At 36.8% G+C, this 22,768-nt stretch overlaps 1 protein-coding gene across 1 annotated transcript; it reads left to right on the plus strand.

The window, feature by feature from the left end:
* Positions 1-1,536: 1,536 nt before the first annotated feature.
* LOC311055396 (up-regulator of cell proliferation-like) lies at positions 1,537-5,814 on the plus strand (the record flags this gene model as incomplete). The annotated part of the gene is made up of 1 exon (XM_084071582.1): positions 1,537-5,814. One exon carries the CDS (start codon positions 1,537-1,539, stop codon positions 5,812-5,814), a length of 4,278 nt encoding a protein of 1,425 aa, XP_083927708.1.
* Between the last annotated feature and the right edge of the window lie 16,954 nt (positions 5,815-22,768).

Raw genomic sequence — 22,768 nt, forward strand, 5'->3', positions numbered from 1 at the left:
CTGCTATGATGCTAATGTATCATGTTGTCTGAAATCATTCACCAGTGCCGCCCCCTCCTGGTTGGTTCAAGATCCTGCCACTGAAAACATGCAGTGTGAACCTTACCTGGGAACCTCCTAAGGGATTGGATGGGCCTAAGCAGTACAGAATAGTCTGGAAATGTGACGAAGAGCAAAACAGTTTAAAAATCAAAGATAACTGCCAAATTGAAATCAATGAACTTAAATTAGGAAGAAAATATGACTTTGCTGTGGCCACAGAAGCAAAAAATGTTAAAAGTGTCTGGTTGACAGAATCTTACTTCACAGGTAAGTAAAGGTTTAATCTGATGTGTTGTAGGCCTACATAAACCTTAAAGGACCATACCGGTGCTGTGGCAATACATGCCATTGTCTATTCACAGTTTTGGCCACAAATTGGACATAAACATGGACCATTTTACCTTTACGCCCAATTGTTTATTTACATTTTCTCCTAAATCAATAAAACATTGCTCTTACTTACTTGCACAACTGAGTAAATGTTGGATAAACATCATTGTGTGCTGTTTATAAGTCATAGACTTTTGAATTTTGTTATTTATTTTTCTAGAGACCATTCGGCTACATCTTTCAAAACCAAGCTGCACTTTAAAGTGCAATGATAATGTAACTTTGACAAAACATAACCATTCAATAATATTACATTTTTTGTATTGCCTATCTTAAGCATGTTTCAAGTGTCTGCAAGTATACATTTATACCTGAAATTAATATAATTCGGTGACTTCCTCAAAAATAAGACAACCCACGGTATAGAAAATAGAGGCAGTCGCCCAATGTCAAATAGCCAATACTGTGAGCTGCAGACAATGGGCTAAACATGTCAAACCACCGGTATGGTCCCTTAATGCATAATCTATTCATCTGCATTTTTATAGAAAGAAAGTGCTTGCTGCATTTAATACATCTGTTCTATTTTTTATCTAGAGATCCCAGCCCCAAAAGACTTGATTGTAGACCATCTGAATTCAAACTCTGTAACCCTAAGATGGACCAAGGCTCCCAGAATGGACCAGATCCAACAGCATTTTGTCATTTCCTATGGCATCCCTGAAGCAGTGCCCAACACTATATACACTGAAAGTTGCAGCAGAACACTCTCTGAGTTACAACCTGACACTGAATACAATATCAGTGTCTCAACTGTGATGCCAGATGGGGAACAGAGTGAACCTGTGTCTAAAACCATAAGCACAAGTAAGAGCTCTGCATTGTGATGTTATTGCATTATCATGAATATAACACAGTCAGTAATTAGCAAACGTTTTGCCTACAAATATATATTTTGTACAGTTCTATAAGAGAACAATAATATGAATTATTATATTTCTAAATGATTATAATATATATATATATTTCATTTGTTTGTTGTTGTTTCATTATATGGACTATGCCTACATATGAAGCTATAGTTAATGAACAAGTGTATGCTTTTCTTAAAGGCTGTCTTTTTATACAATCATTTCTATTTGTCTTTTCACAGAATCCTGTCTTATGGGGTTGTTATCCAGTGCAGGACTGAAAGATCATTATGAGCACAAACTCAAATTAAGTAGTGTTCTTGAGATAAACCACAATACAACATCAGATGAGCCACTTCATACAATGCAATCACTTCCAGGGGCATTTTTAAAGAAGCTCATGATAGCAAATGTCGATGCTAGGAGTGTTAGGTGTGTAACGTCGGAAGAAGACAACATTTTTGAGTTAGACGGTGGTGACAAAATGGAATCTGAGAGCAACAAAGTCAATGCTATCAACTCACTGGATCTCACAACTGCACTGTTTCTGTGCGCAGACAGTGCTCTGCAACAGGAGATGGTTCAGAAAATGGCAATGTGTCAATTTGCTGTTCCTCTCCTACTGCCAAACTGTGATACAAAAGAAACTACACTAATGCTTTGGCCTATGCGAGAACTTGTCAAGAAGTTTAAACTCTGCACATCTTCCGAGTCATTTGTTGAGGAAAGTATTGTGGCCTCTAAAATCCCATTAGTTTCCTTCGTCAGTCTAGGAAAGGACAGCTTAGGCAAGTATCAGATTTTGAACAAAATGCTTAACAATGCATTTGTCCATCGTGACATGGATTGTGATGATGCCTCCAGAAAGATATCAGATGGTCTAGTTGAAATCAGCTGGTTCCTTCCGTGTGGGAACAAAACCATAGACGTGTTTGCTAAACCAGTGGCTGTGGCAAACCTAAGAGGAGACATTAGGTCCTTTGACAAACAGTTCTCCTTTCTCTGTAACACATCAGCTGCAGTTTACATTTTCAGTGATGATTATGAGGCCTCCGTCAGTGTCCTCAAAAGCAAAAACACAAAAGCACAGTTATTTCTGGTTGTAGATGGGCAGAAAACATCTTTTCAAAACAGAAGTGCATGCCACAGATTTGATAACATAAAAATGATTGTCAAGAAACAGCAACATGATAATGACTTTGTGAAAACCGTGCTTAAATCTGTTAATAACATCTCATCTAACAGTCAAAATGTTGTGACAATCGAAGGCATGGCTGACGTTGCTCGTCACCATGGGATACTGGTAGATGAGGACAGTGAAGCGTGTAGGAAAGCCAAAAGCCTGGCAGGTGAAATCACCAGGAAGATGACAAAAGACACGGTGAATTTCAAAGAGGAACATCTACCTTTACAAAGAATCATGAGGGACCTCTCCTTCATAATTAAAGAAAAACGCAAAGCTGGATACCAAGATATAAGCTCTCTAAAGACACGGGAAGAGGAACTGAGGAAAAAACTGAAATGTTTCATAATGACAGACACAATGGAATGCTTCATCAGTGCAATATTAGGATCAAACACAGAACGATCCTATTTCCTGAAATGGATGAGAATCAGCCTAGACAACTTATCTCGACAGAACCTGTTGGATTTGAGAGCACAGTACAAAGACCTTTGCCAGGCAAAAGAAATTGCCTGTTTGGACCAGAAAATATCTGCATGCTCTTTGGGGCTTGAGCATTTTCTCCGTGAACTGGGCCAACTGTATGAGTTCTACAATGCTGAAAACCGCGTCTTAGAATACTGTCCTCAAAAGAGGGAAATCAAGAGACTTCCTTTAATATATGCAAAGATGCTATTGGAAGGTCACCCAATTGAACTTGTAGATGGAGATGCTTTGGACGTCCTGCTTAAGTGGATAACAGATGTACTTACATGTCTGCATTCTCATGTGAAATCAAACAGCAAGATCAAGGTAGTTACAGTGTTAGGAGTCCAAGGCACAGGGAAATCAACACTCCTTAATACCATGTTTGGTGCTCAGTTTGCTGTAAGCAGAGGAAGATGCACACGAGGTGCCTTCATGCAGCTGATCAAAGTCAACAAAGAACTCAGAGAGGAGCTGAAATGTGACTTTGTCCTGATCATTGACACAGAGGGACTAAAGGCCCCAGAGCTGGCTGAACAAAATGAGAGTCATGAACATGACAATGAACTGGCAACATTGGTGGTGGGACTCAGTGACATCACAGTTATCAACATGACGATGGAGGCCTTTGCAGAGATGAAGGACATTTTGCAAATTGTGGTTTGCACTTTCCTTGGGATGAGAGAAGTGCAGGTGAAGAAACCAAAATTCCATTTTGTGCATCAGAATATCTCACTTATATCTCCAGATGGCAACATAAGAGAAAGAAAAAAGTTGCTGGAGCAATTGGATGAAATTACTGTGGCAGCTGCCAAAATGGTAAACAATCACACCATCACCAAGTTCACGGACGTGATGGATTATGACTTAGACACAAGCTGCAGTTATATACCAGGGCTCTGGTACGGACTCCCACCCATGGCTCCAGTTAGTATTGGATATAGTGAAGCTGTCTATGAATTTAAAAAGAAATTGATTCAAGACATCCAGAGATGCCAGAAAACAGAAGATGTAACAGATTTCCTCAAGTTGACTAAAAGACTAAGGGATTCCATGATGGCCAGAAAACTGAGACAAGACACTGAAGGCAAAGTGAGAAGCAAATTACAAAAATCATTTAAAAGCAAAGAAGTGGAGCATGAAGCCGACAACATTAAAAGTCCACAGGCCTATACACTTGAAAAGAAGATCCTGGACTTTCTGAGTCATCACAGGAACAATCAATCAGCTTTTTCAAATGCAACGCTGAAACAAGCGTTTGAAAATCTGTGGAATAAAGCTGTTTCTGATAGTGAGATCAATTTCCAAGAACTCCCAATGCGAGATATTCCCGAAGAGATTTCTGCCTCATTGAAGGAAAATGCATCCAGCCAGCATAATATCAACTGTATGGTAGATGAAATGACTTTGGAAACATGTGCGAGAAAGAGATTTGTTGTAGAGTCTGGTGGCTGGCGGGAGAAGGCTGGTGGTCTGATGAAGCATCGAGACCTGGACTATTACAGGAAAGAACTGCAAGACTTTTGTGATGGGATCATCAAAGAGTGTAATGCCTTCATAACAGAGACCGTGGAAGAGGAAGGTGACTACTCTGAAACCCATATCCAAGACTTGTTGAAAATAATAGATACATCAATCAGACAACAAAAGAAACTGGAACTCAGTGAGGAAACAGAGATAGGTCTCAAACTGCACATCTGTGGCATTGCAGCCACTGAGTTTCAGAAGATGCACGATGATTTTGTTGATAAAAACAACCCACCGTTGTTGCTTCAGAAATGGAAGAAGAATTACTCTGAAGATTTCATGGACAGGTTCCATGGCCGAGACCAGTGCCAGAAGAAAGCAAGAGACTTTATCAAGCTGTGTTTGCAACCGGCTGTAATAGATTATGTGACCAAGAGAACTGCTCCTGATGTTGTAGAAGCAATGTTGATTGATTCAGGGTCAGAGGATTTCAGCCAACAAGGAGCACTCCAGTACTCTATTTTAAAAGAGCTTCTTGAGAAACAGGACTACAAGAAATACAAGGAATACATACACAACTATGAGAGGTTCTTAAAGACCTGGCTTGTGGATCAACTTGGTGGGAAGCTTTCAGAGAATCCCTGCCTAAACAGGTTTGAAAAGAAACATCTCACACAGATGGTCAAAATGATAACAACTGCCATTTCAAATATCACTCTGTGGCACTCACCAAACACTGTCAGGGACGTAAAATCATTCTTTCAGTCTCTTTGCAATGAACTTGGGGAGAAGCTTCACTTCCAGAAGAATGCTCTCGATTCCATCATGATTCTGGACATAGAATACAAAGATCAGTTGGCTGACTGTATCACAGAAAAGGTGCTTGAAATGGAGAAATTGCTGTCCGCTGAGTTTGACAACAGGAAGAGGGTAGATATCGGAAAGAGACTAAGACATCTACTATTCAGAACTCCGCTGTTAAACCGACTGCTTGGATGCAGACAACAATGTCCCTTCTGCAAAGCACTGTGTGAAGATGGACAGAAAGATCATACTGAACACTTTTCCTCTGCTCACCGTCCTCAAGGTCTCAATGGCATCAGAGCCTCAAAGATGTTAGTCATAGAAATATGTTCCTTCCGTGGAGTGAGTGCATCAACTGAAAGCCTAACACGTAAATGTAGTATGCGTAGGGCAAAGAAGGACTCCCATACACATCACCACAAATGGAATTTAACTACCGGTTCCAACATGGAGGCCACAGACTACTGGAAGTATGTGATGCTAAAATTCAATGACAAAATAGCCAAGGACTGTGGTGCACTTCCAGCTAAAATCCCTGACAGCTGGAAAGGCTTAACCTACAGAGAAGCACTGACTAGCTTAGAGAAAACCTTCATGACAAAGCAGCTGTGACTACAGTCACAATTATCCAGTTTAACCGCGTGAACCCTTACCCTAGCGTCCCTATACTGGGCATGTCATAACAGGCGAACATTCAGCAAAAATGGGGGCCAAGTACAAACCCGTGGGGGTGCCTGGTCAATGAAGTATAGGGTTTAAGTAGTTAAAGCCATTCCTACTATTCAGTTTGTGAACTGTGAAAGGCCTATAGCCTATTATAACAAGTGATCAAGGTCCGCTATCCTGGCAGTTTAATTATCCTGCTATTGAACATCGATTCTGAATTAAGTCAAAGCAAGAATCCAATGATGTGATATCCCTTTGCATGCTTATGGAGTACAGGCTAGCTGTGGAAATAAAATGAAAACGGCAAATATTGCTCATGAGTAAAGTAAAGAAACAAACAAACAAACAAATACAAGACGTATAATGGACACTGACCTGACATATTTGCAGAGAGAGAGAGTGAGTGTTGGATCCAGCACTGCTGCGATATGAATATGCAGATATGGTAGACACTAAACTTGAACCAAGGCTTCTCTAGAAAATTACAAGACACAACCCAGTAAACAAGTAGATAAAATGGCATTATCTGTATTTTGTCATGTATCAGAAATTCAATTTAGCCATATGTTAAGTACATACAATATACTGTATGCCACAATAAATGACAAGTAAAGAAAGAACATTGTATGGATATGCAGATCTCATGTTAAACACTGTGCAGCGGTGTGTTAGATAGCATGACTTACTGTGTAGACATATTAAAGCAGCTTTCACTAATAACTAAAGTGCTGCTATGTATACATTTGCGTTTATACATGTGTCTATGAATGCATGTGTGTGTGTGTGTGTGTGTGTGTGTGTGTATGTATGTGTACAGTATGCTGTTTACTGTATTTTACAGGGTGAAGATCTACATTACAGTATTTGTAGTATTCTCTTTTGTCCCATGCCGCATATGTGAGCATCATTAGTAATGATGAGCTCTTCCTGTGTATTGAAATGCTCTGCTCATATTATTCTACAAAGATACTTATTTTCAATAATTTTTGGGCCTGAGTGTGCGGTTACTGTTACAAATATTTCTGGCTTATTTTATCTCTTTTTTTCTATCTCAACAGGCTGAAGGCAAGGGAGGAAATTACGTTCTCACCTCTGTTTTCTTTTTGATTGATTGAATACATTTAGTCAGAAATGTAACAGCATGCGGTTCAGTCTGACAAAAAAGTCCTGGGGATTTGTTTGTCCTATGTATTGAATCTATCAACAGAGGGTACAGCTACCCTGTAGTGAATGACACCGCCTTTCGATGGGAATTTACATTTACCTCCTTGTGGTCTCCTGTAGATGTTTTTTTCAGGAAAGAAACCAGTGTTACACATCTTTTAATGGATGGTGTAATGTGCTTGCACATATACACATCTCAGCCTAGAGCTTACAATTATTATTTGTTTATTAATGTTTATTTGTTCTCTTTAGTGTCTACTGTCTACACTGCCTTGCTGCTGCTGGTCTATGGCTAGACACTCACCTGTCAATCACCTGAGATTGCTTGTTGCCCCTCCCTGTCTCAGCTCTCATTCATGATTAGGGCCCAGGCTATAAAGAGGAGCTGTTGCCAACTCTCGATCTTCCCAGCACCCCAGCAGAGGACATTGGTTACCTGAACCCTTAGTAGTTTTGACTTTCTTTATTTCAGTTCTAATGGGCTGGTCCTCAGTATGGTTTGGCGTATTTCCTTTATTGTTTTGTTTAGTTTCGTTTTGTGTGTTTTGGTAGTTTATGGGAGTCTGGTGAGACGACGGGCACATAGTGCTTGGCTCACCAGACTCTCCACTTTTGATTCTGACCAGCCCATCCGTTTCTTTTGTTGTTTTGGACATTTAGTTAGATCTTAGTTTGGTCTCATTCTTGTCAGCTGCTCAGTGTTTTGTTGTCTGCCAAGAAATAAAGACATAACTTGATGTGTGATTTTGACTTTAAAATAAAAGTTAATTGTACCTTTGACCTGTCTTATTATTATGGTGTAGCCCTTTGGTGTTCAAGGCAAATTTGAAGGGCCCTTTTTGAAGTTATTTCAGAACGGCCTGTATAATGTGTGGATTATTTGTACTCATCAGTCTACCATCAGAGTGATTTATTTCTTCAAAATTCATTTTAATTAACTGCTGTAGATCACATAACACATCTAAATCACTGCACTGCTATATTACTGTCAACATGCAGGCAGATTTAGGGAAACTTATTAACAGAGAAATATATTGTGTTAAATATGATAATTCCTTGTAATTAGCTGTACATCACTGCTGTACTGTACATCACTGCTCTGCTGTAGGTTAAATAAAAGTGGATTCTTGAACCAAGCGACATGGAGAAAGACGTTATTGTAAATGAAATAGATTAGGTAGTGTTACAACACATTCATTTCCCTTTTCCCTATACTTCATTTGGTAAACTCAAAGTTGATCAAGTGTTCTATTAGCTGCATGGTGCCATAGCAACCATCTAGTCTTCCTGGGGTCCACATAAAAACATACATATACAATTACAGAAACATTATTAAATGTCGGTACTCAACACACAATACATATTGGAAACTAACAAATACAATTAGCTGAAATTACATGTGAAAAAATAACAGTAAACAAAAATACTTGGTTAAATGCAATTTTAGATTATTTTTAAAAGTGAATTTACAGTAAATGCTCGAGGTTCCGACGCAGGTTATTCCAAAGAGACAATGATCTATAAATAAAATATTTCTTTAAAGCATTTTTTTTTTTGGACCAGGTAATTCTGGTAAAAAAAATAGGTTTTTCCATTATTGGAACCTATAGTCTAGTGTTATGATCATGCACAGTGATACTAACGATTAATTGTGTATATAAAAACTTTACTGCTCATTGAACAGTACAAGTGTATTAAAAGACTACATATTAACTGAGCCAGGAGAGGCAGGCATGCATCCGGCTCACAGGAGAGTCAGGCATGCATTCGGCTCACATTTGATCTTAGTGAGTAGCCCAGTACCAACCGTATAGTAGCCTACAACACAGTTCATTTTGGGTAGAACTGGATACACAAGACCTCAACCGTATATTAGAAAAGCATTGGACGCATTGGACCTTAATATGTAACACTGTAATTTCCCTGTTCTACGCTGGATTCGAACCCGCGTCTCCTACACAAGAACTGTTGTAACACATTTGTGACCGGATTTCACCAATCAACTCTTGATGTTACGTTTGTGACCGGATTTGGCCAATCAAATTCGGATGTTACGTTTGTGACGCCTACATGGACATTTTTTATATATGAGTACTTTCCCTATGTGTGTGTTAGTGCATGTGTGCGTCACGCATGTTTTCACATATCTCATATGACATGCATTGTTTCAGGGATTCTTGTATTTTCGTTTTTTCGTGTTTTGTATATTCGTTTTGCATCCATCTTTCTTTCATATCCACTGACTGTATAATGATTAATTTGTCTTTGCATTTATTATGACTTATAATAAAGTAATCTCCATTACTCAGAGTGAATAAATACTTGTTCCTGTTGCTACGCAATCCTCATAAGACGTTTTCAAGGGACCTTCATGATTGATTAAATTAAATAATCATGACATTAAACTATTTGTGAAAATGAAATATGTCAACCTTACCTGTACTTATATATTGCTTGACAAGGTGAACATAAAGATTAGCCATAACCCACTATCAGTGGTGTAAGTGCTGTACTTAGGTACATTTTTTTTTACTTTACTGGAGTATTTTAAATTTTCTGTACTTTTACTTCTACTCCACTACATCTCAGAGGCAAATATTATACTTTTACTCCACTACAATTATTTGACAATTTTAGTTACTAGTTACTTTGTCGATTTTGATTATTATTACAAAACATGCATTAACCACGTCAGCTCTACATTTCGGCCATTTGAAAATAGCCGATCTACAAGTTCACAATGCATCGCGATGCGACGCATTGTGAGCTTGTGCTATTTTCAAAAGATTTGTATACATTTTATACATTTGAAAATGTGTGAAATGGGACATTATGCATAATGACTACTTTTACTTTTGGTACTTTGGTACTCAACTAAATTTTGAATACCGGACATTTACTTATAATTGAGCATTTCTACATGGTAGTATTGATACTTTAAAAAATAAATAAAGATTTTACGTAGCCTACTTCTACCACCCACTATACCCACTATAACTGATGAGAGCTGCACATTGAGATTTTCCACATCTCATTTAACTGGATACTCATTTTACTCACATTAACCCTTGTTGCATCCCTATTTTGGGCACATTTTCAAATAAAAAACAATCTATGTACAACAAAGTATTTAGGGTGTAAGTTGTTAACATTAGGGCTAAGTTAAAAAGAAAATGTGTCAAATATTATAATAAATGTTATAAATGTGATGCATGAAGGGAGCTACTGTAGTCACTGATTCCAGATCAGAACTGTGAAATACACAGGCCTGGTCTTGTACTTAAGCACGTGTCTTTAAGCACTTTTTTAAAATTTCCCTAAGATTTAAAGAGTTATGATCCTTGTGTTAACGATTTACTTTGTCATAATTGAATATGTTAATAAAATGTAAATCCTAAAAAAAGAAAAAGCTTTAAAGAGAGTAAGTGTGTTTACGTCCAATTATTATGGCACCTTAGTCCCCATCTATTCACTAGTTACATTTGTAGTATCGTGCATTTTGATTGTGTTTCTATAAAATACAACTGAACGGCTGGACATTAAATGAAGTTTCCTGGGACAGTTACACAGAAACTACAGAAAAAGCTTCAGGTCCTTTTACAGAAACATTATCAGCTACTGGGGTGGCAAAGGTCAGAGTCATATAGTGCTCAGATCAGATAAGAAGGGAGTGCCAGTATAAGATGAATGGGCCAGATGAATGGGCATAAGAACTAAAAAAAGTAGGCTACAGTAGAAGGTAAATTAGAGCAATTATGGGCAAGGATAATTGGCCATATTTGACCAAAACAATGGTCTTAGAGCTTGAGCTGTTCCCTGGACGCTCCTCAATGGCTGTCCACCGCTTTTAATATTTAGGATGGATTCAATGCAAAGCATGATTCTCTGTGACACAACACAATGTTTTGTGGCAGGTCTTCATTGTCTGACCTAAAGACAGAAAGAGCAGTCAGACATTTCTCTGAAAAAAGGAAGATTGTTGAAGAAACAAACTTTAGCGGGGAAGCAATAGAGCACCGAAGTCTGACGTAATTTACTCATCCTACCTGGGTTGCGGTTTATTTCCCCCATTCAGAATCCCCATAGACTTGTTTAATCTCGCATCAAATAAGAACTGCGTTCCAACAATAAACAAATGACCCCGGCGGTTTGACTCATATGGATATGAAGCATCAACTGACGGTGAGAAAACGCTAATGTTACTGCGGCCGAATTAGTTACATTTTCGCCAGAAATAGACTCTATCAAATATGAGTGACTGACTATCATAAACGATACAGAGACACCTCCCTGACAATATCGCCGGGACAGTTTGTTTATTTTTGGACCACAATTCTTATATGAGACGATTCTAAGATGACCCAATGTTATTCTCCATAGAGAAATTACTTCCGCAACCCAGGGGATGAACGAGTGACGTCAGGACTTCAGTACTCTATGGTGAGCAAATGTTGCATTAGCAGAGGGGAAATAAAGCCTGATAGATACATTTTTTTTTCTTTTTTCTTTTTGCTCATAATCATAATCTAAAATATAAATACGTATGTGATCACAGTTTGTGACACTGTTGCAAAATATAAATCAGATTTTACAATGAATAGCATGCGTGATACTACACATTATACAGCCTTAAAATCTAGACCTATGTTGTGCTGATCAGAGCAATGGTCACCGATTTATGGCCATTTGAAGTATTAAACACTGCTAAAACAATGCTGCAGCAGTGCCCCATTTGTATGAAATTAGTTTTTGTTTGTGACTATTCTCATGCCAAACCCCTGAACAGTGTTTGTGCCAAGTTTGGTGGGGATTGGAGAAACGGAGCACCTGCCACACGCGGCCTCTGGTGTGGCTAAGTTTAGACCTGGCAGGTCCAGGGTTCCTACACATTTTCCATTTCAAAATTCCATACTTTTCCAGAATTCCTCAGACCATATTTGACATACAAGTATAAATAGCTACATGTAGATGCTTATTAGGTAAATAAATTGTATTAACCTATACTGTATGTTACATTCTGTCTGACTATGTATAGCCTATATATTATATTGCCAAATAATTGCAAGATTGTAGCTATAGGTACAATAAGCTCATACAAATCAAATAAGCACTGCTTTATAAATGAGTACTTCTTTGTATGGTTATTTATTAGAAGAAATTACACACACACACAAGAAAAATAAAAAACGTGTAGAAAATAGTTGAAAACAACTTTGAAAGTGGTTAACACTAAACCCAGGCAATGCTAAAACAGAGCAATGTTATTGAGATTTTGTCTATGTTTATGTAAATTTTAACTAACTGTATTACCTTCAACCCCTACAGTAACAGAAGGGACGTTTCACCAGTGAACTAGAAAGGAGAACAAAAGTCTATTGACTTTGCTTTATTGGCTGTTAAGATTGGGTAAATCAAAAATCATACTTGTAAACACTGTTTAATAAATAAATAACTATAAGTCACTCCTACACAGAATTACGTGTTTCCACTGTCAAACATCTATGCCCAGTGCAGTGCTACCTACTGTATACACATTATTGTCCCATGAGCTATTGAATATAAATATATATATCATTGTCCCCTCCATATTGTTTTGTCTCTTCTATAAATAAGAACCGAAAATTAATTAAATTCTTTGTAAAACGGGCCCCTCCCACTAACTTTGGAAGCCAATTACAGACGAACGTTAAGAACAATCAAAATGCCGTTTTGATTTTATTCTACGACCTACGGTTCAAGAGTTATAGGCCAAAACGTAAAGTGGGCTGTTATAGCGCCACCATGAGGCCGACTGGTGAATTATTTTATTAATAATTTCGGACTAAATCATGAACCACCCCTCCAAGTCTTGAAACTCTAGCCCTTACGGTTTCTGAGAAAAAAATACTTGAATGGGAGTTTTTTCATTTTCCCATTAAAGTGGATAGGGAAATGTAATGCACTTATAAATCCATATCAATTAAACTATGTAGGCCTAACCAATCCCTTAGCAAAATACACGCACAGGATTCCCGGTGAAGCCGGTCATTTTGACATATAGCACTAAATTGGGGAAAAAACTGTGGGAGGAGTAGCGGGACAAAATAAAGTTTATAAAATAAAATAAAGTATATGCCCTGTTAGGGCAACCACACTAATAAAGGTATGGTTTCCTTTAGCCTTAGATCAAGTTTGTCATAGATTTATTTTCTCAATTTCGACATTTGTGTATCTATTTGGCTTTGACTCTTCCCCAAATAGTATTTGGAGTTCTGTGTTTAAGGCCTGTACATCTCCACGAATTTGTACATTTATGGAGATGTACGGACCATAAACATGGAACTCCAAACACTATTTGGGGAAGTGTCCAAGGCTGTCATACTCAATTGTCAGAATCGATAAAGTAAATTTATGACAGTCTTGATCCAAGGCCAGGTTTCCTTAGGCAGAAAAGATAGCCTAAAAGATTTGATTATTTGTGATGCTACGCAAATTTTATGTTTTAGAAACAGCATACGTGTTTTCCCATACTCTCTTTTCTTTTGTCCATACTTAACCAGACCTGGAAATTACTCAAATTAAATTCTATACTTTTCCACTCTCCATACTTGCGTAGGAAGTGGAACCCACTGTTGACTAGTGTTTGTTCCAACTTCCCTGGGGGCCCCTGGTGTAGCCCCCATGTGACTATCGTCATGGCAAGTGTGGTACGGATTGGAGGAACGGTGCATCTGTGGCCGATCTACAAGCTCACAACCACAGACAAAGTCAGATATAGAGCGGTTGGCACCGCAAAAAAAGAAAAGTGTATATATATATATGTATATATATATATATATAGAACCACTGAACCACTTTATTTTGTGTTAATATAAGTGTTAAATGGCTTTATATCCTTAAAGTAATTAATCATTGCTGTAGTGTTTGTTCAGTAACAGGTCTCCCTAGTCTCTCCAGCCCTTTAGTAAATAGACAATACATTTTCAGCTCAGTATACCAATTTCCTCCAAACAGGAGAGAGATCTCAGGATACAGGATGAGTGAAATTGGAAATTATAAAATAAAGAAATAGATTAGTAGACAGAATTGGAACTGAAACACCATAACATTGAAGATGTTGAATGGGTTTTCTCTCCTGATCTGATGACATTTCTAAACAACCTGAAAAGATGTATTTTCTGTTTATTGTAGAGACTGTAGAGACCACTATTACTGAACAAACACTCTATATTGTAACAAGGATTATTATCAGATCTTACACCACTTTTAAGTGTACAGCAACATTAAAAGCAACTGATGATGGCTCAAAGGTCATAGCCATAGTGCTCAGATCAGATAAGAGGGCAGTGCCAATATAAGATGGGTACAACACCTAGCTGTTATCAAATATCAATTAATGTTTAACCTGCCACTCTGTGACGCAACACAATGTTTTGTGCCAGCTATGTCTTCATTGTATGAACACAAGACAGAGTGTGAAGCTCATTGAAGAAGCACATTTCAGCGGATAAGCAACAATGGTGGTGAGTATTTTATCAAAATTAATTGAAGAGAGTGTGGGCCTAAAGCCTGGTCTAAATCTGATTTAAGCTTCAGTGAAATAATGTATTAAAAATATTTATATTACGGTACTGTTTAATATTGTTTTTATGACCAAGTTGCACAACTGATCGGACTGTGAATTCCATTTGTAGTTGTGGATTTTTCTATCTTGCAAATAAACCTTATAGATTAGGCTCAGCTTCAAAATTATTTTGCTGAGAAGATCCTGGTTTGTGATGTTTTGAATAAAACGACTTGTGTTGCTTTCAGCAGCTTTGGAATAAATACAAATGATATATTCAGCACAAAAGTATATGTAAATGTTGGAGCTGTTATGTTTAGATGCAATGACTACATGCAGATTGCAGTGCTGAACACTATTCATTACAATGAGTGGCAAGATTGTCCAATTTGTTATATTGTATGTCTGTACCCTAGGTTGTACTGCTATTAAGCCATTAAGTTAATAGTGAATGTTTTCTGATTCACTTATGCATAGATGGAAGATTACTGAAGTCACTAGTCAACCATTCTGAAGAAACTTTCAGAGGTGGAAGAAGTACTCACATTTTGTACTTAAGTAAAAGTATCAATACCACAGTGTAGAAATACTCTGTTACAAGTAAAAGTACCAGAATTAAAAATGTACTTGAGTAAAAGACAAGTACAAAATGGCATCAAAATATACTTACTAAAAGTAAAAGTACTCATTATGCACAATGTCCCATTTCACAAGTTTACAAATGTATAAAATCCTTTGATAATAGCAGATCTACAAGCTCACAACACGTTACAAAGTGACACGTTGTGAGTTTGTAGATCAGCTATTTAAAAAATAATTTGTGTGTGTGTGCGTTTAACCTGCCACTCTGTGACACACCGCAATGTTTTGTGCCTAGGTCTTCATTGTATGAACACAAGACAGAGCTTGTAAAAGTGAAGTGAAGCTCAATGAAGAAGCACATTTCAGCGGGTGAGCAACAATGGTGGTGAGTATTTTGTATAAATTAATTGAAGAGAGTTTGGGCCTAAAGCTTGATCTAAGTCTGATTTAAGCCTCAGTGAAATAACATAGGCTATAATGTTTTTTTTAATAATAATACATTGTTTTTGTGACCAAGTTGCACAAGTTCCAAACTGTGAATTCCATTTGTAGTTGTGAATTTTTCTATCTTGCAAATTAACCTTATAGATTAGGCGCAGCTTCAAAATGAGAAGATCCTGGTTCGTATTGTTCTCGAATAAAACAACTCATGTTGCAGGTTTCACTGCTTTCAGCAGCTTTAGAATGAATACAAATTATGAATTCAGCAGAAAAGTATGTAAATGTAAATGTTGGAGCTGTTATGTTTAGATGCAATGACTACATGTTGCTTGTGTGTGCCAGATTGCAGTGCTGAACACTATTCATTACAATGAGTGGCAAGACTGTCCAATTTGTTATATTTCATGTTGCAGTAAACACACCCTAGGTTGTACTTTAGTCTTGATTTACAAGCTCTATTAAAGCAAACAACAAGGTCTTTATCTGTCTACGGTTCACTGCTATCAAGCCATAAAGTAACAAAGTTAAAAGTGAAAGTATTCTGATTCACTTATGCGTAGATGGAAAATTACTGATCTGGAGTCACAAGGCCAGTGGTTCCCAAACTGTGGGTCGGGACCCCCAGGAGGATCCCAACATGATTTTTTTGGGGGTCCCCAGATAACAGTGAAGTGTATAATGACTTTTAAGACCTTTTTAATACCTGAAAAAAAAGAAAAAGACAATTTATAGTATTCAACAAACTGTACTATAAAGACTGATCAAACATTTGCCAAAGTGTCAAAGTGAAAATGACAAAAACAATCAATTTACTGTAATACGTATCTTGACTTACAGTGTTGCCTCGTATCAAGCCAATCAGATTGTACGTTATCTTTAATGGTTGAGCTTGTATCATGTTGTCTCATGTTGTCTCGTGTGTGTGTGTGTGTGTGTGTGTGTGTGTGTGTGTGTGTGTGTGTGTGTGTGTGTGTGTGTGTGTGTGTGTGTGTGTGTGTGTGTGTGTGTGTGTGTGCGCGCGCGCGCGCATTTGTTTTATAGGGCCACTATTGTTCTTACTTCGAGAGCCAGTAAGTCAGCAGTACCGTCCTGGAGTAGACAAGATGGCGGAAAGTCATGTGCACCAAACACAGGACATACCTAGTCCTACTAAATGGTATGTGAGTAGATTACATATTCTGGGTAGAATCAAAATACCACCATTCAGCTTTCAGGTTATTGACTGTTCAGTTGTGGAGATGATGATATATATATAGGCTATATATATATATATATATATATATATATATATATATATATATATATATATATATATATATATATATATATATATATATATATATACATACACACACACACACACACACACACACACACACACACACACACACACACACACACACACACACACACACACACACACACATATCTTTTTTTTAACATACACCTGTAATTTGATATTTGTTGCATGTCATGCAGGGCACAAGAGGAGAGATCAGGGTCAGTGTCCTCTGTCCGTTCAGGACACAGTCATGTGAATCAACAAGAACAGGCTACAGCAGGACCTCATTCAGCACAAGGGTGAGATGTATATTTTAATTACATCGGAACTATAAAAAATGTATTAGCATATAATGTAGTTTAATTATTCTGGACGTACAAGACACATTTTGCCATAAATATATGAAGTTGTGCAATACAGACTTACAGAGTTGGGATCGGTGTCAAGAAATTATCTCAAATTGAGTCATTAGGAAGGTTTGACAATATGGGGAATGTGTTTGTGGGCAAAACTGTAAGATGTGAATACCAAAAAAGATTTTGTCTGTTAAATATCTAATTTATGTGTTCCCAGCATGAGAAGTGAGAATTTCAAATATCAGTCTTTACCAGTTAATGTGAGACCTTGATGAGTTGATGAAATTAGTTTAAACTATCCTCACAAAAATGCTTTATTACAAAGTGAAGAGAACATGAGTGTGCTGCTAGTGAGCCCACTAAATAGTGTTCATCCTCTATTTTTACCAGGGTTCATCTGCAGAGCCCTTTATCCAACTGGCCCTCCATGGCAAGTGACAAGTCCGAGGATAGAGGCATTAACTTCAAAGATGAACACCACTCCACAGATCAGAGGTTTGAAATCACCAGACAGATGAGCATCCACATGATTTTAAAATAGTTGTCATCCTGGTTGATAGTCATACTGGGAACAGTGGCTTGATATTATAAGGCTTCTCTTCTCTCTCTTGTTGTGTTCTTGGATAAAATTGTTTTTGTCAAGCAGTTTATACATCTGTTATAATAGCAGGGGTAGGCATAAGTACTCAGATTTCTTACTTAAAGGGATATTTCACTTCACGCCATTTTATCGTCTACTCAGGCTTTTGGGAGCACCCCGGACACTTTTTAAGTTGCTTGATTCAGTATTTGGATATTTGATATTCATTTTATCAGACACGCCACGCCCCCTTCCTATACAAACCCATTGTAACTTCAAACTCCATTTTAACCATGATAGATTCATCAATATCACCCGTCCTTGGTTCTGGTGACTGATATTGTCCTTCTAATATGAGACTGTTTTTTCAACAACAACAAAAATGGAAAATGAAAACATAAACATAAACATATATTTTTTTAAATAAAATGGATGAGAAAAGTAATCGAAAAAACATGGCCCCCTCACGTATTAGGAGGGCAGGATGTGTCACCAGAAATCTAACATGTTAAAAATGGAGTTTGAAATCATAATGGGTTTGTATAGGAAGGGGGCGTGTCTGATAACATTTACATCAAATATCCAAATACTGAATCAAGCAACGTAAAAACTGTCTGGGGGGCTCAAAAGAGCCTGAGTAGACGAAAAATTACCCAATAAAAAAAAAAACGTGAAATATCCCTTTATTAAGTAAATAATAATAATTATATACATATATATATATATATATATATATATATATATATATATATATATATATATATATATATATATATATATATATATATATATATATAAAACATACACCAGTAATTTGATATTTGTTGCATGTCATGCAGGGCACAAGAGGAGAGATCAGGGTCAGTGTCCTCTGTCCGTTCAGGACACGGTCATGTGAATCAACAAGAACAGGCTACAGCAGGACCTCATTCAGCACAAGGGTGAGATGTATATTTTAATTACATCGGAACTATAAAAAATGTATTAGCATAAAATGTAGTTTAATTATTCTGGACGTAGAAGACACATTTTGCCATAAATATATGAAGTTGTGCAATACAGACTTACAGAGTTGGGATCGGTGTCAAGAAATTATCTCAAATTGAGTCATTAGGAAGGTTTGACAATATGGGGAATGTGTTTGTGGGCAAAACTGTAAGATGTGAATACCAAAAAAGATTTTGTCTGTTAAATATCTAATTTATGTGTTCCCAGCATGAGAAGTGAGAATTTCAAATATCAGTCTTTACCAGTTAATGTGAGACCTTGATGAGTTGATGAAATTAGTTTAAACTATCCTCACAAAAATGCTTTATTACAAAGTGAAGAGAACATGAGTGTGCTGCTAGTGAGCCCACTAAATAGTGTTCATCCTCTATTTTTACCAGGGTTCATCTGCAGAGCCCTTTATCCAACTGGCCCTCCATGGCAAGTGACAAGTCCGAGGATAGAGGCATTAACTTCAAAGATGAACACCACTCCACAGATCAGAGGTTTGAAATCACCAGACAGATGAGCATCCACATGATTTTAAAATAGTTGTCATCCTGGTTGATAGTCATACTGGGAACAGTGGCTTGATATTATAAGGCTTCTCTTCTCTCTCTTGTTGTGTTCTTGGATAAAATTGTTTTTGTCAAGCAGTTTATACATCTGTTATAATAGCAGGGGTGGCATAAGTACTCAGATTTCTTACTTAAAGGGATATTTCACTTCACGCCATTTTATCGTCTACTCAGGCTTTTGGGAGCACCCCGGACACTTTAAGTTGCTTGATTCATTTTATTTCCTATACAAACCCAACTTCAAACTCCATTTTAACCATGATAGATTCATCAATAACACCCGTCCTTGGTTCTGGTGACTGATATTGTCCTTCTAATACGTGAGGAGTTTCAACAAACAAACAAAATTGGAAAATGAAAACATAAACATATATATATATATTTTTTTTAATAAAATAGATGAGAACAGTAATCGAAAAAACATGGCCCCTCACGTATTAGGAGGGCAGGATGTGTCACCAGAAATCTAACATGTTAAAAATGGAGTTTGAAATCATAATGGGTTTGTATAGGAAGGGGGCGTGTCTGATAACATTTATATCAAATATCCAAATACTGAATCAAGCAACATAAAAACTCAAAAAAGCCTGAGTAGACGAAAAAAATTACCCAATTATTTTTTAAACGTGAAATATCCCTTTATAAAAGTCCTACATTCAAGCCTTTACTTATACTTACAATACAATTGTAAAAGTATTCATTATAAATGGTCCATTTCACAATTCATAATTTGTCAGCCTACAAGATCATAGATTGTAGGTGAGACCTTTATGAGTTGATGAAGTTAGTTTAAAGTTTAACTATCATCAGAGTTATAGTAACAAACAGGGTGGTAATGCACAACATTTTGAAAGATGTGTGCGTGCGTGTGTATCTGTATATTGGTGGCTTGTAATCAAGGCAACAATAGACAAGCTAATGAAATAAATAATTGATTTTAGAAATATTTAGATTAGTTAGATTTTAAGGTAAACATGTCTGAATTATTTGTTCCCAGGCTAGAGACAGGAGGAGAGTCTGGGGTGTTTGTTTACCCCAGGAGTGACAGATTAATGGACAGCCCTCATCACTTCACTTCACCTGTTGAAAGGTTAGATATTGAATCCTGACTTCAGCTGTTATGAAATTATGTTATTTGAGTGAATGAGAGCTCTTTTTGCTTAAAAATTGTGCTTAAAGCAAAATTACACTTTGGTAGAGGTTTTGGTTGTGTAGTTACCTTGCCATGATGTAACTCCAAATATAGGCAAGATCTCTTCAATAGTTCTATGTAGTATTTCTTTTTTTTAACAAAAAGGTTTTAAAATAATTGTAATGGAGTAAAAAGTACAACATTTGACTCTGAGATGTAAGTATAAATGAAAATTCAAGTAAAGTAAAAGTCCCTCATTATACCTATATTTAAGTACAGACTTCAGTAAATGTATACTAGATGTACTAATTTCTACCACTGCATGATAGACAGTCAGTGATAGTTTGATTGTTTGCTTGTATCATTGGTGCAATCATATTAGGGTGTCCAGAGCAGCTACTTCACGATATACTTCTGTTATAGTAATATCACTACCTTTCATAGTCACAGATACTGTACATGTTGGTCAAACTTAAGTCAGTCATTATTAATATAAATGTGCACTTTGTCACTGTTGAGATATTCTTATTAATAGTCTCAAGCAAGCATACACATGTTCCCTTTGCACTTTATTTATTATGCCTGTGCAGAAAACTTATTTTCAACTAGAAACTTCATTCATTAAAACAGTATATACAGTATAACAGTATGTAAATAAGTCAGTTGGGAAACAGTATTCCTGTAACTACGATGTGGAGCATTAAAGTACATTTTTTAATTGACTTACAGGTTGGCTGAAGAAGGGCAAACATTTCCTGATTATGTATCAATGAGGACTAATAGACCCTCAACAGACCATCTATTACAATTCAAGGAACATCGACCGCAATATGGGTGAGATTCTGAAACAATATACAAAATCACAATTGTTTCTCTTAGTCAGAGATGATTTGATGGTCTTCAATGGCAAAAGTGACCTGGGAGTTTTAAAATTGTGCTGAAATGTTGTGATGAAAAATATTTTGTAGAATTTGTGAAACTTGGGGGAAGTGTTTACACCATTAACACATTAACTACCTTTCAAGTCTGTATTTGAAGTTGGTCCTGGGAAGGGTGGTTGGGTTTATTATTATTTTTATTTGTATTCTTTTATTTAACCTTCTGTGTTTTCAAGTTGTGTATGTGTTTGTATCTTGTTTTTGTTGACAAATGTATTCATTTAAACATCATTATATTGCTGATATGTTAATAAAAACAATTGATAACCAAAAAAAAAGTCTGTATTTTAATAAAGCATAGAACTTCAGTGAGTGTGTTAACTGTTGCACAGGTGGAATACGGAGTCCGGTCCTACATCAAGATTCGATCACCCTGTGGATTTTGAGCAGTAAGAAACATAGCATCATTTGCTCTATGTGTTTTGTGTAAATTTATATTTTTGAATTAAAGCACTTCTTAAAATGACATTCTTGTCTAATTTCCAGGTTATCTACATGTTCAGAATCATCAGATGCAAGTCCATTTCCACAAAACAAAGGGTAAGCATTGATACAGTACATGTATCCTATCCTTTACAGCTGTTTTTGTACACACACAAGACTTGACACTCAGTAGACAAGCATCAGAGTTGGTGAAATGTTATTTATCTCAAACCACACAAATAAAATATAATATAAATACATTTCAATATTTTGCTACAATCTACAGGACAAAAGAGGTCACCTGTAACATATGTTCAGACAACATAGCTGTGAAGATCTGTCTGACCTGCAATCTCTCCTTGTGTGAGATTCATGTAAAACCACACTACAACAATCCAGCTATGCAGAGACATAAACTGGAGGACGTAACTGGAGAGGTGGATGATAAACGCTGCCTGCATTTTCACAGAACTCTAGAATACTACTGCAAGACTGACCGGATAGAGATCTGTAGTGTTTGCTCACAAACAACTCACAGAGGACATGACTTGATCTTTAATCAGGTATAATGTACATTGAACATTAAATACGATCAAATAGATTGTGTACAGTAGTCTACATCAACAGGTTGAATTAGCAGTAAGCATAATTATTTTCTTTTTTTTAATTTGTCTATCTATCACTATAATGATTATGACCACCTGTTCTCATTATGCTGTCAAAGGCTTCAGGTGGAGGGCAATACCAAAACTCTGCCAGACTGGATGGTAGGTATTGATCCTAATCTTTCTGAGAAGATACTATGAATATCTCCATAAAGTATTGCCAAGCAGTGCTGCATACATTTGACTCACAATTGGAATTCAATTTTACATTTGATTATTGTTGTTGTGT

This window comes from Gymnoscopelus microlampas, assembly GCF_963454915.1.
Source record: "Gymnoscopelus microlampas genome assembly, chromosome: 2".
In the NCBI taxonomy this organism is placed as follows: domain Eukaryota; kingdom Metazoa; phylum Chordata; class Actinopteri; order Myctophiformes; family Myctophidae; genus Gymnoscopelus; species Gymnoscopelus microlampas.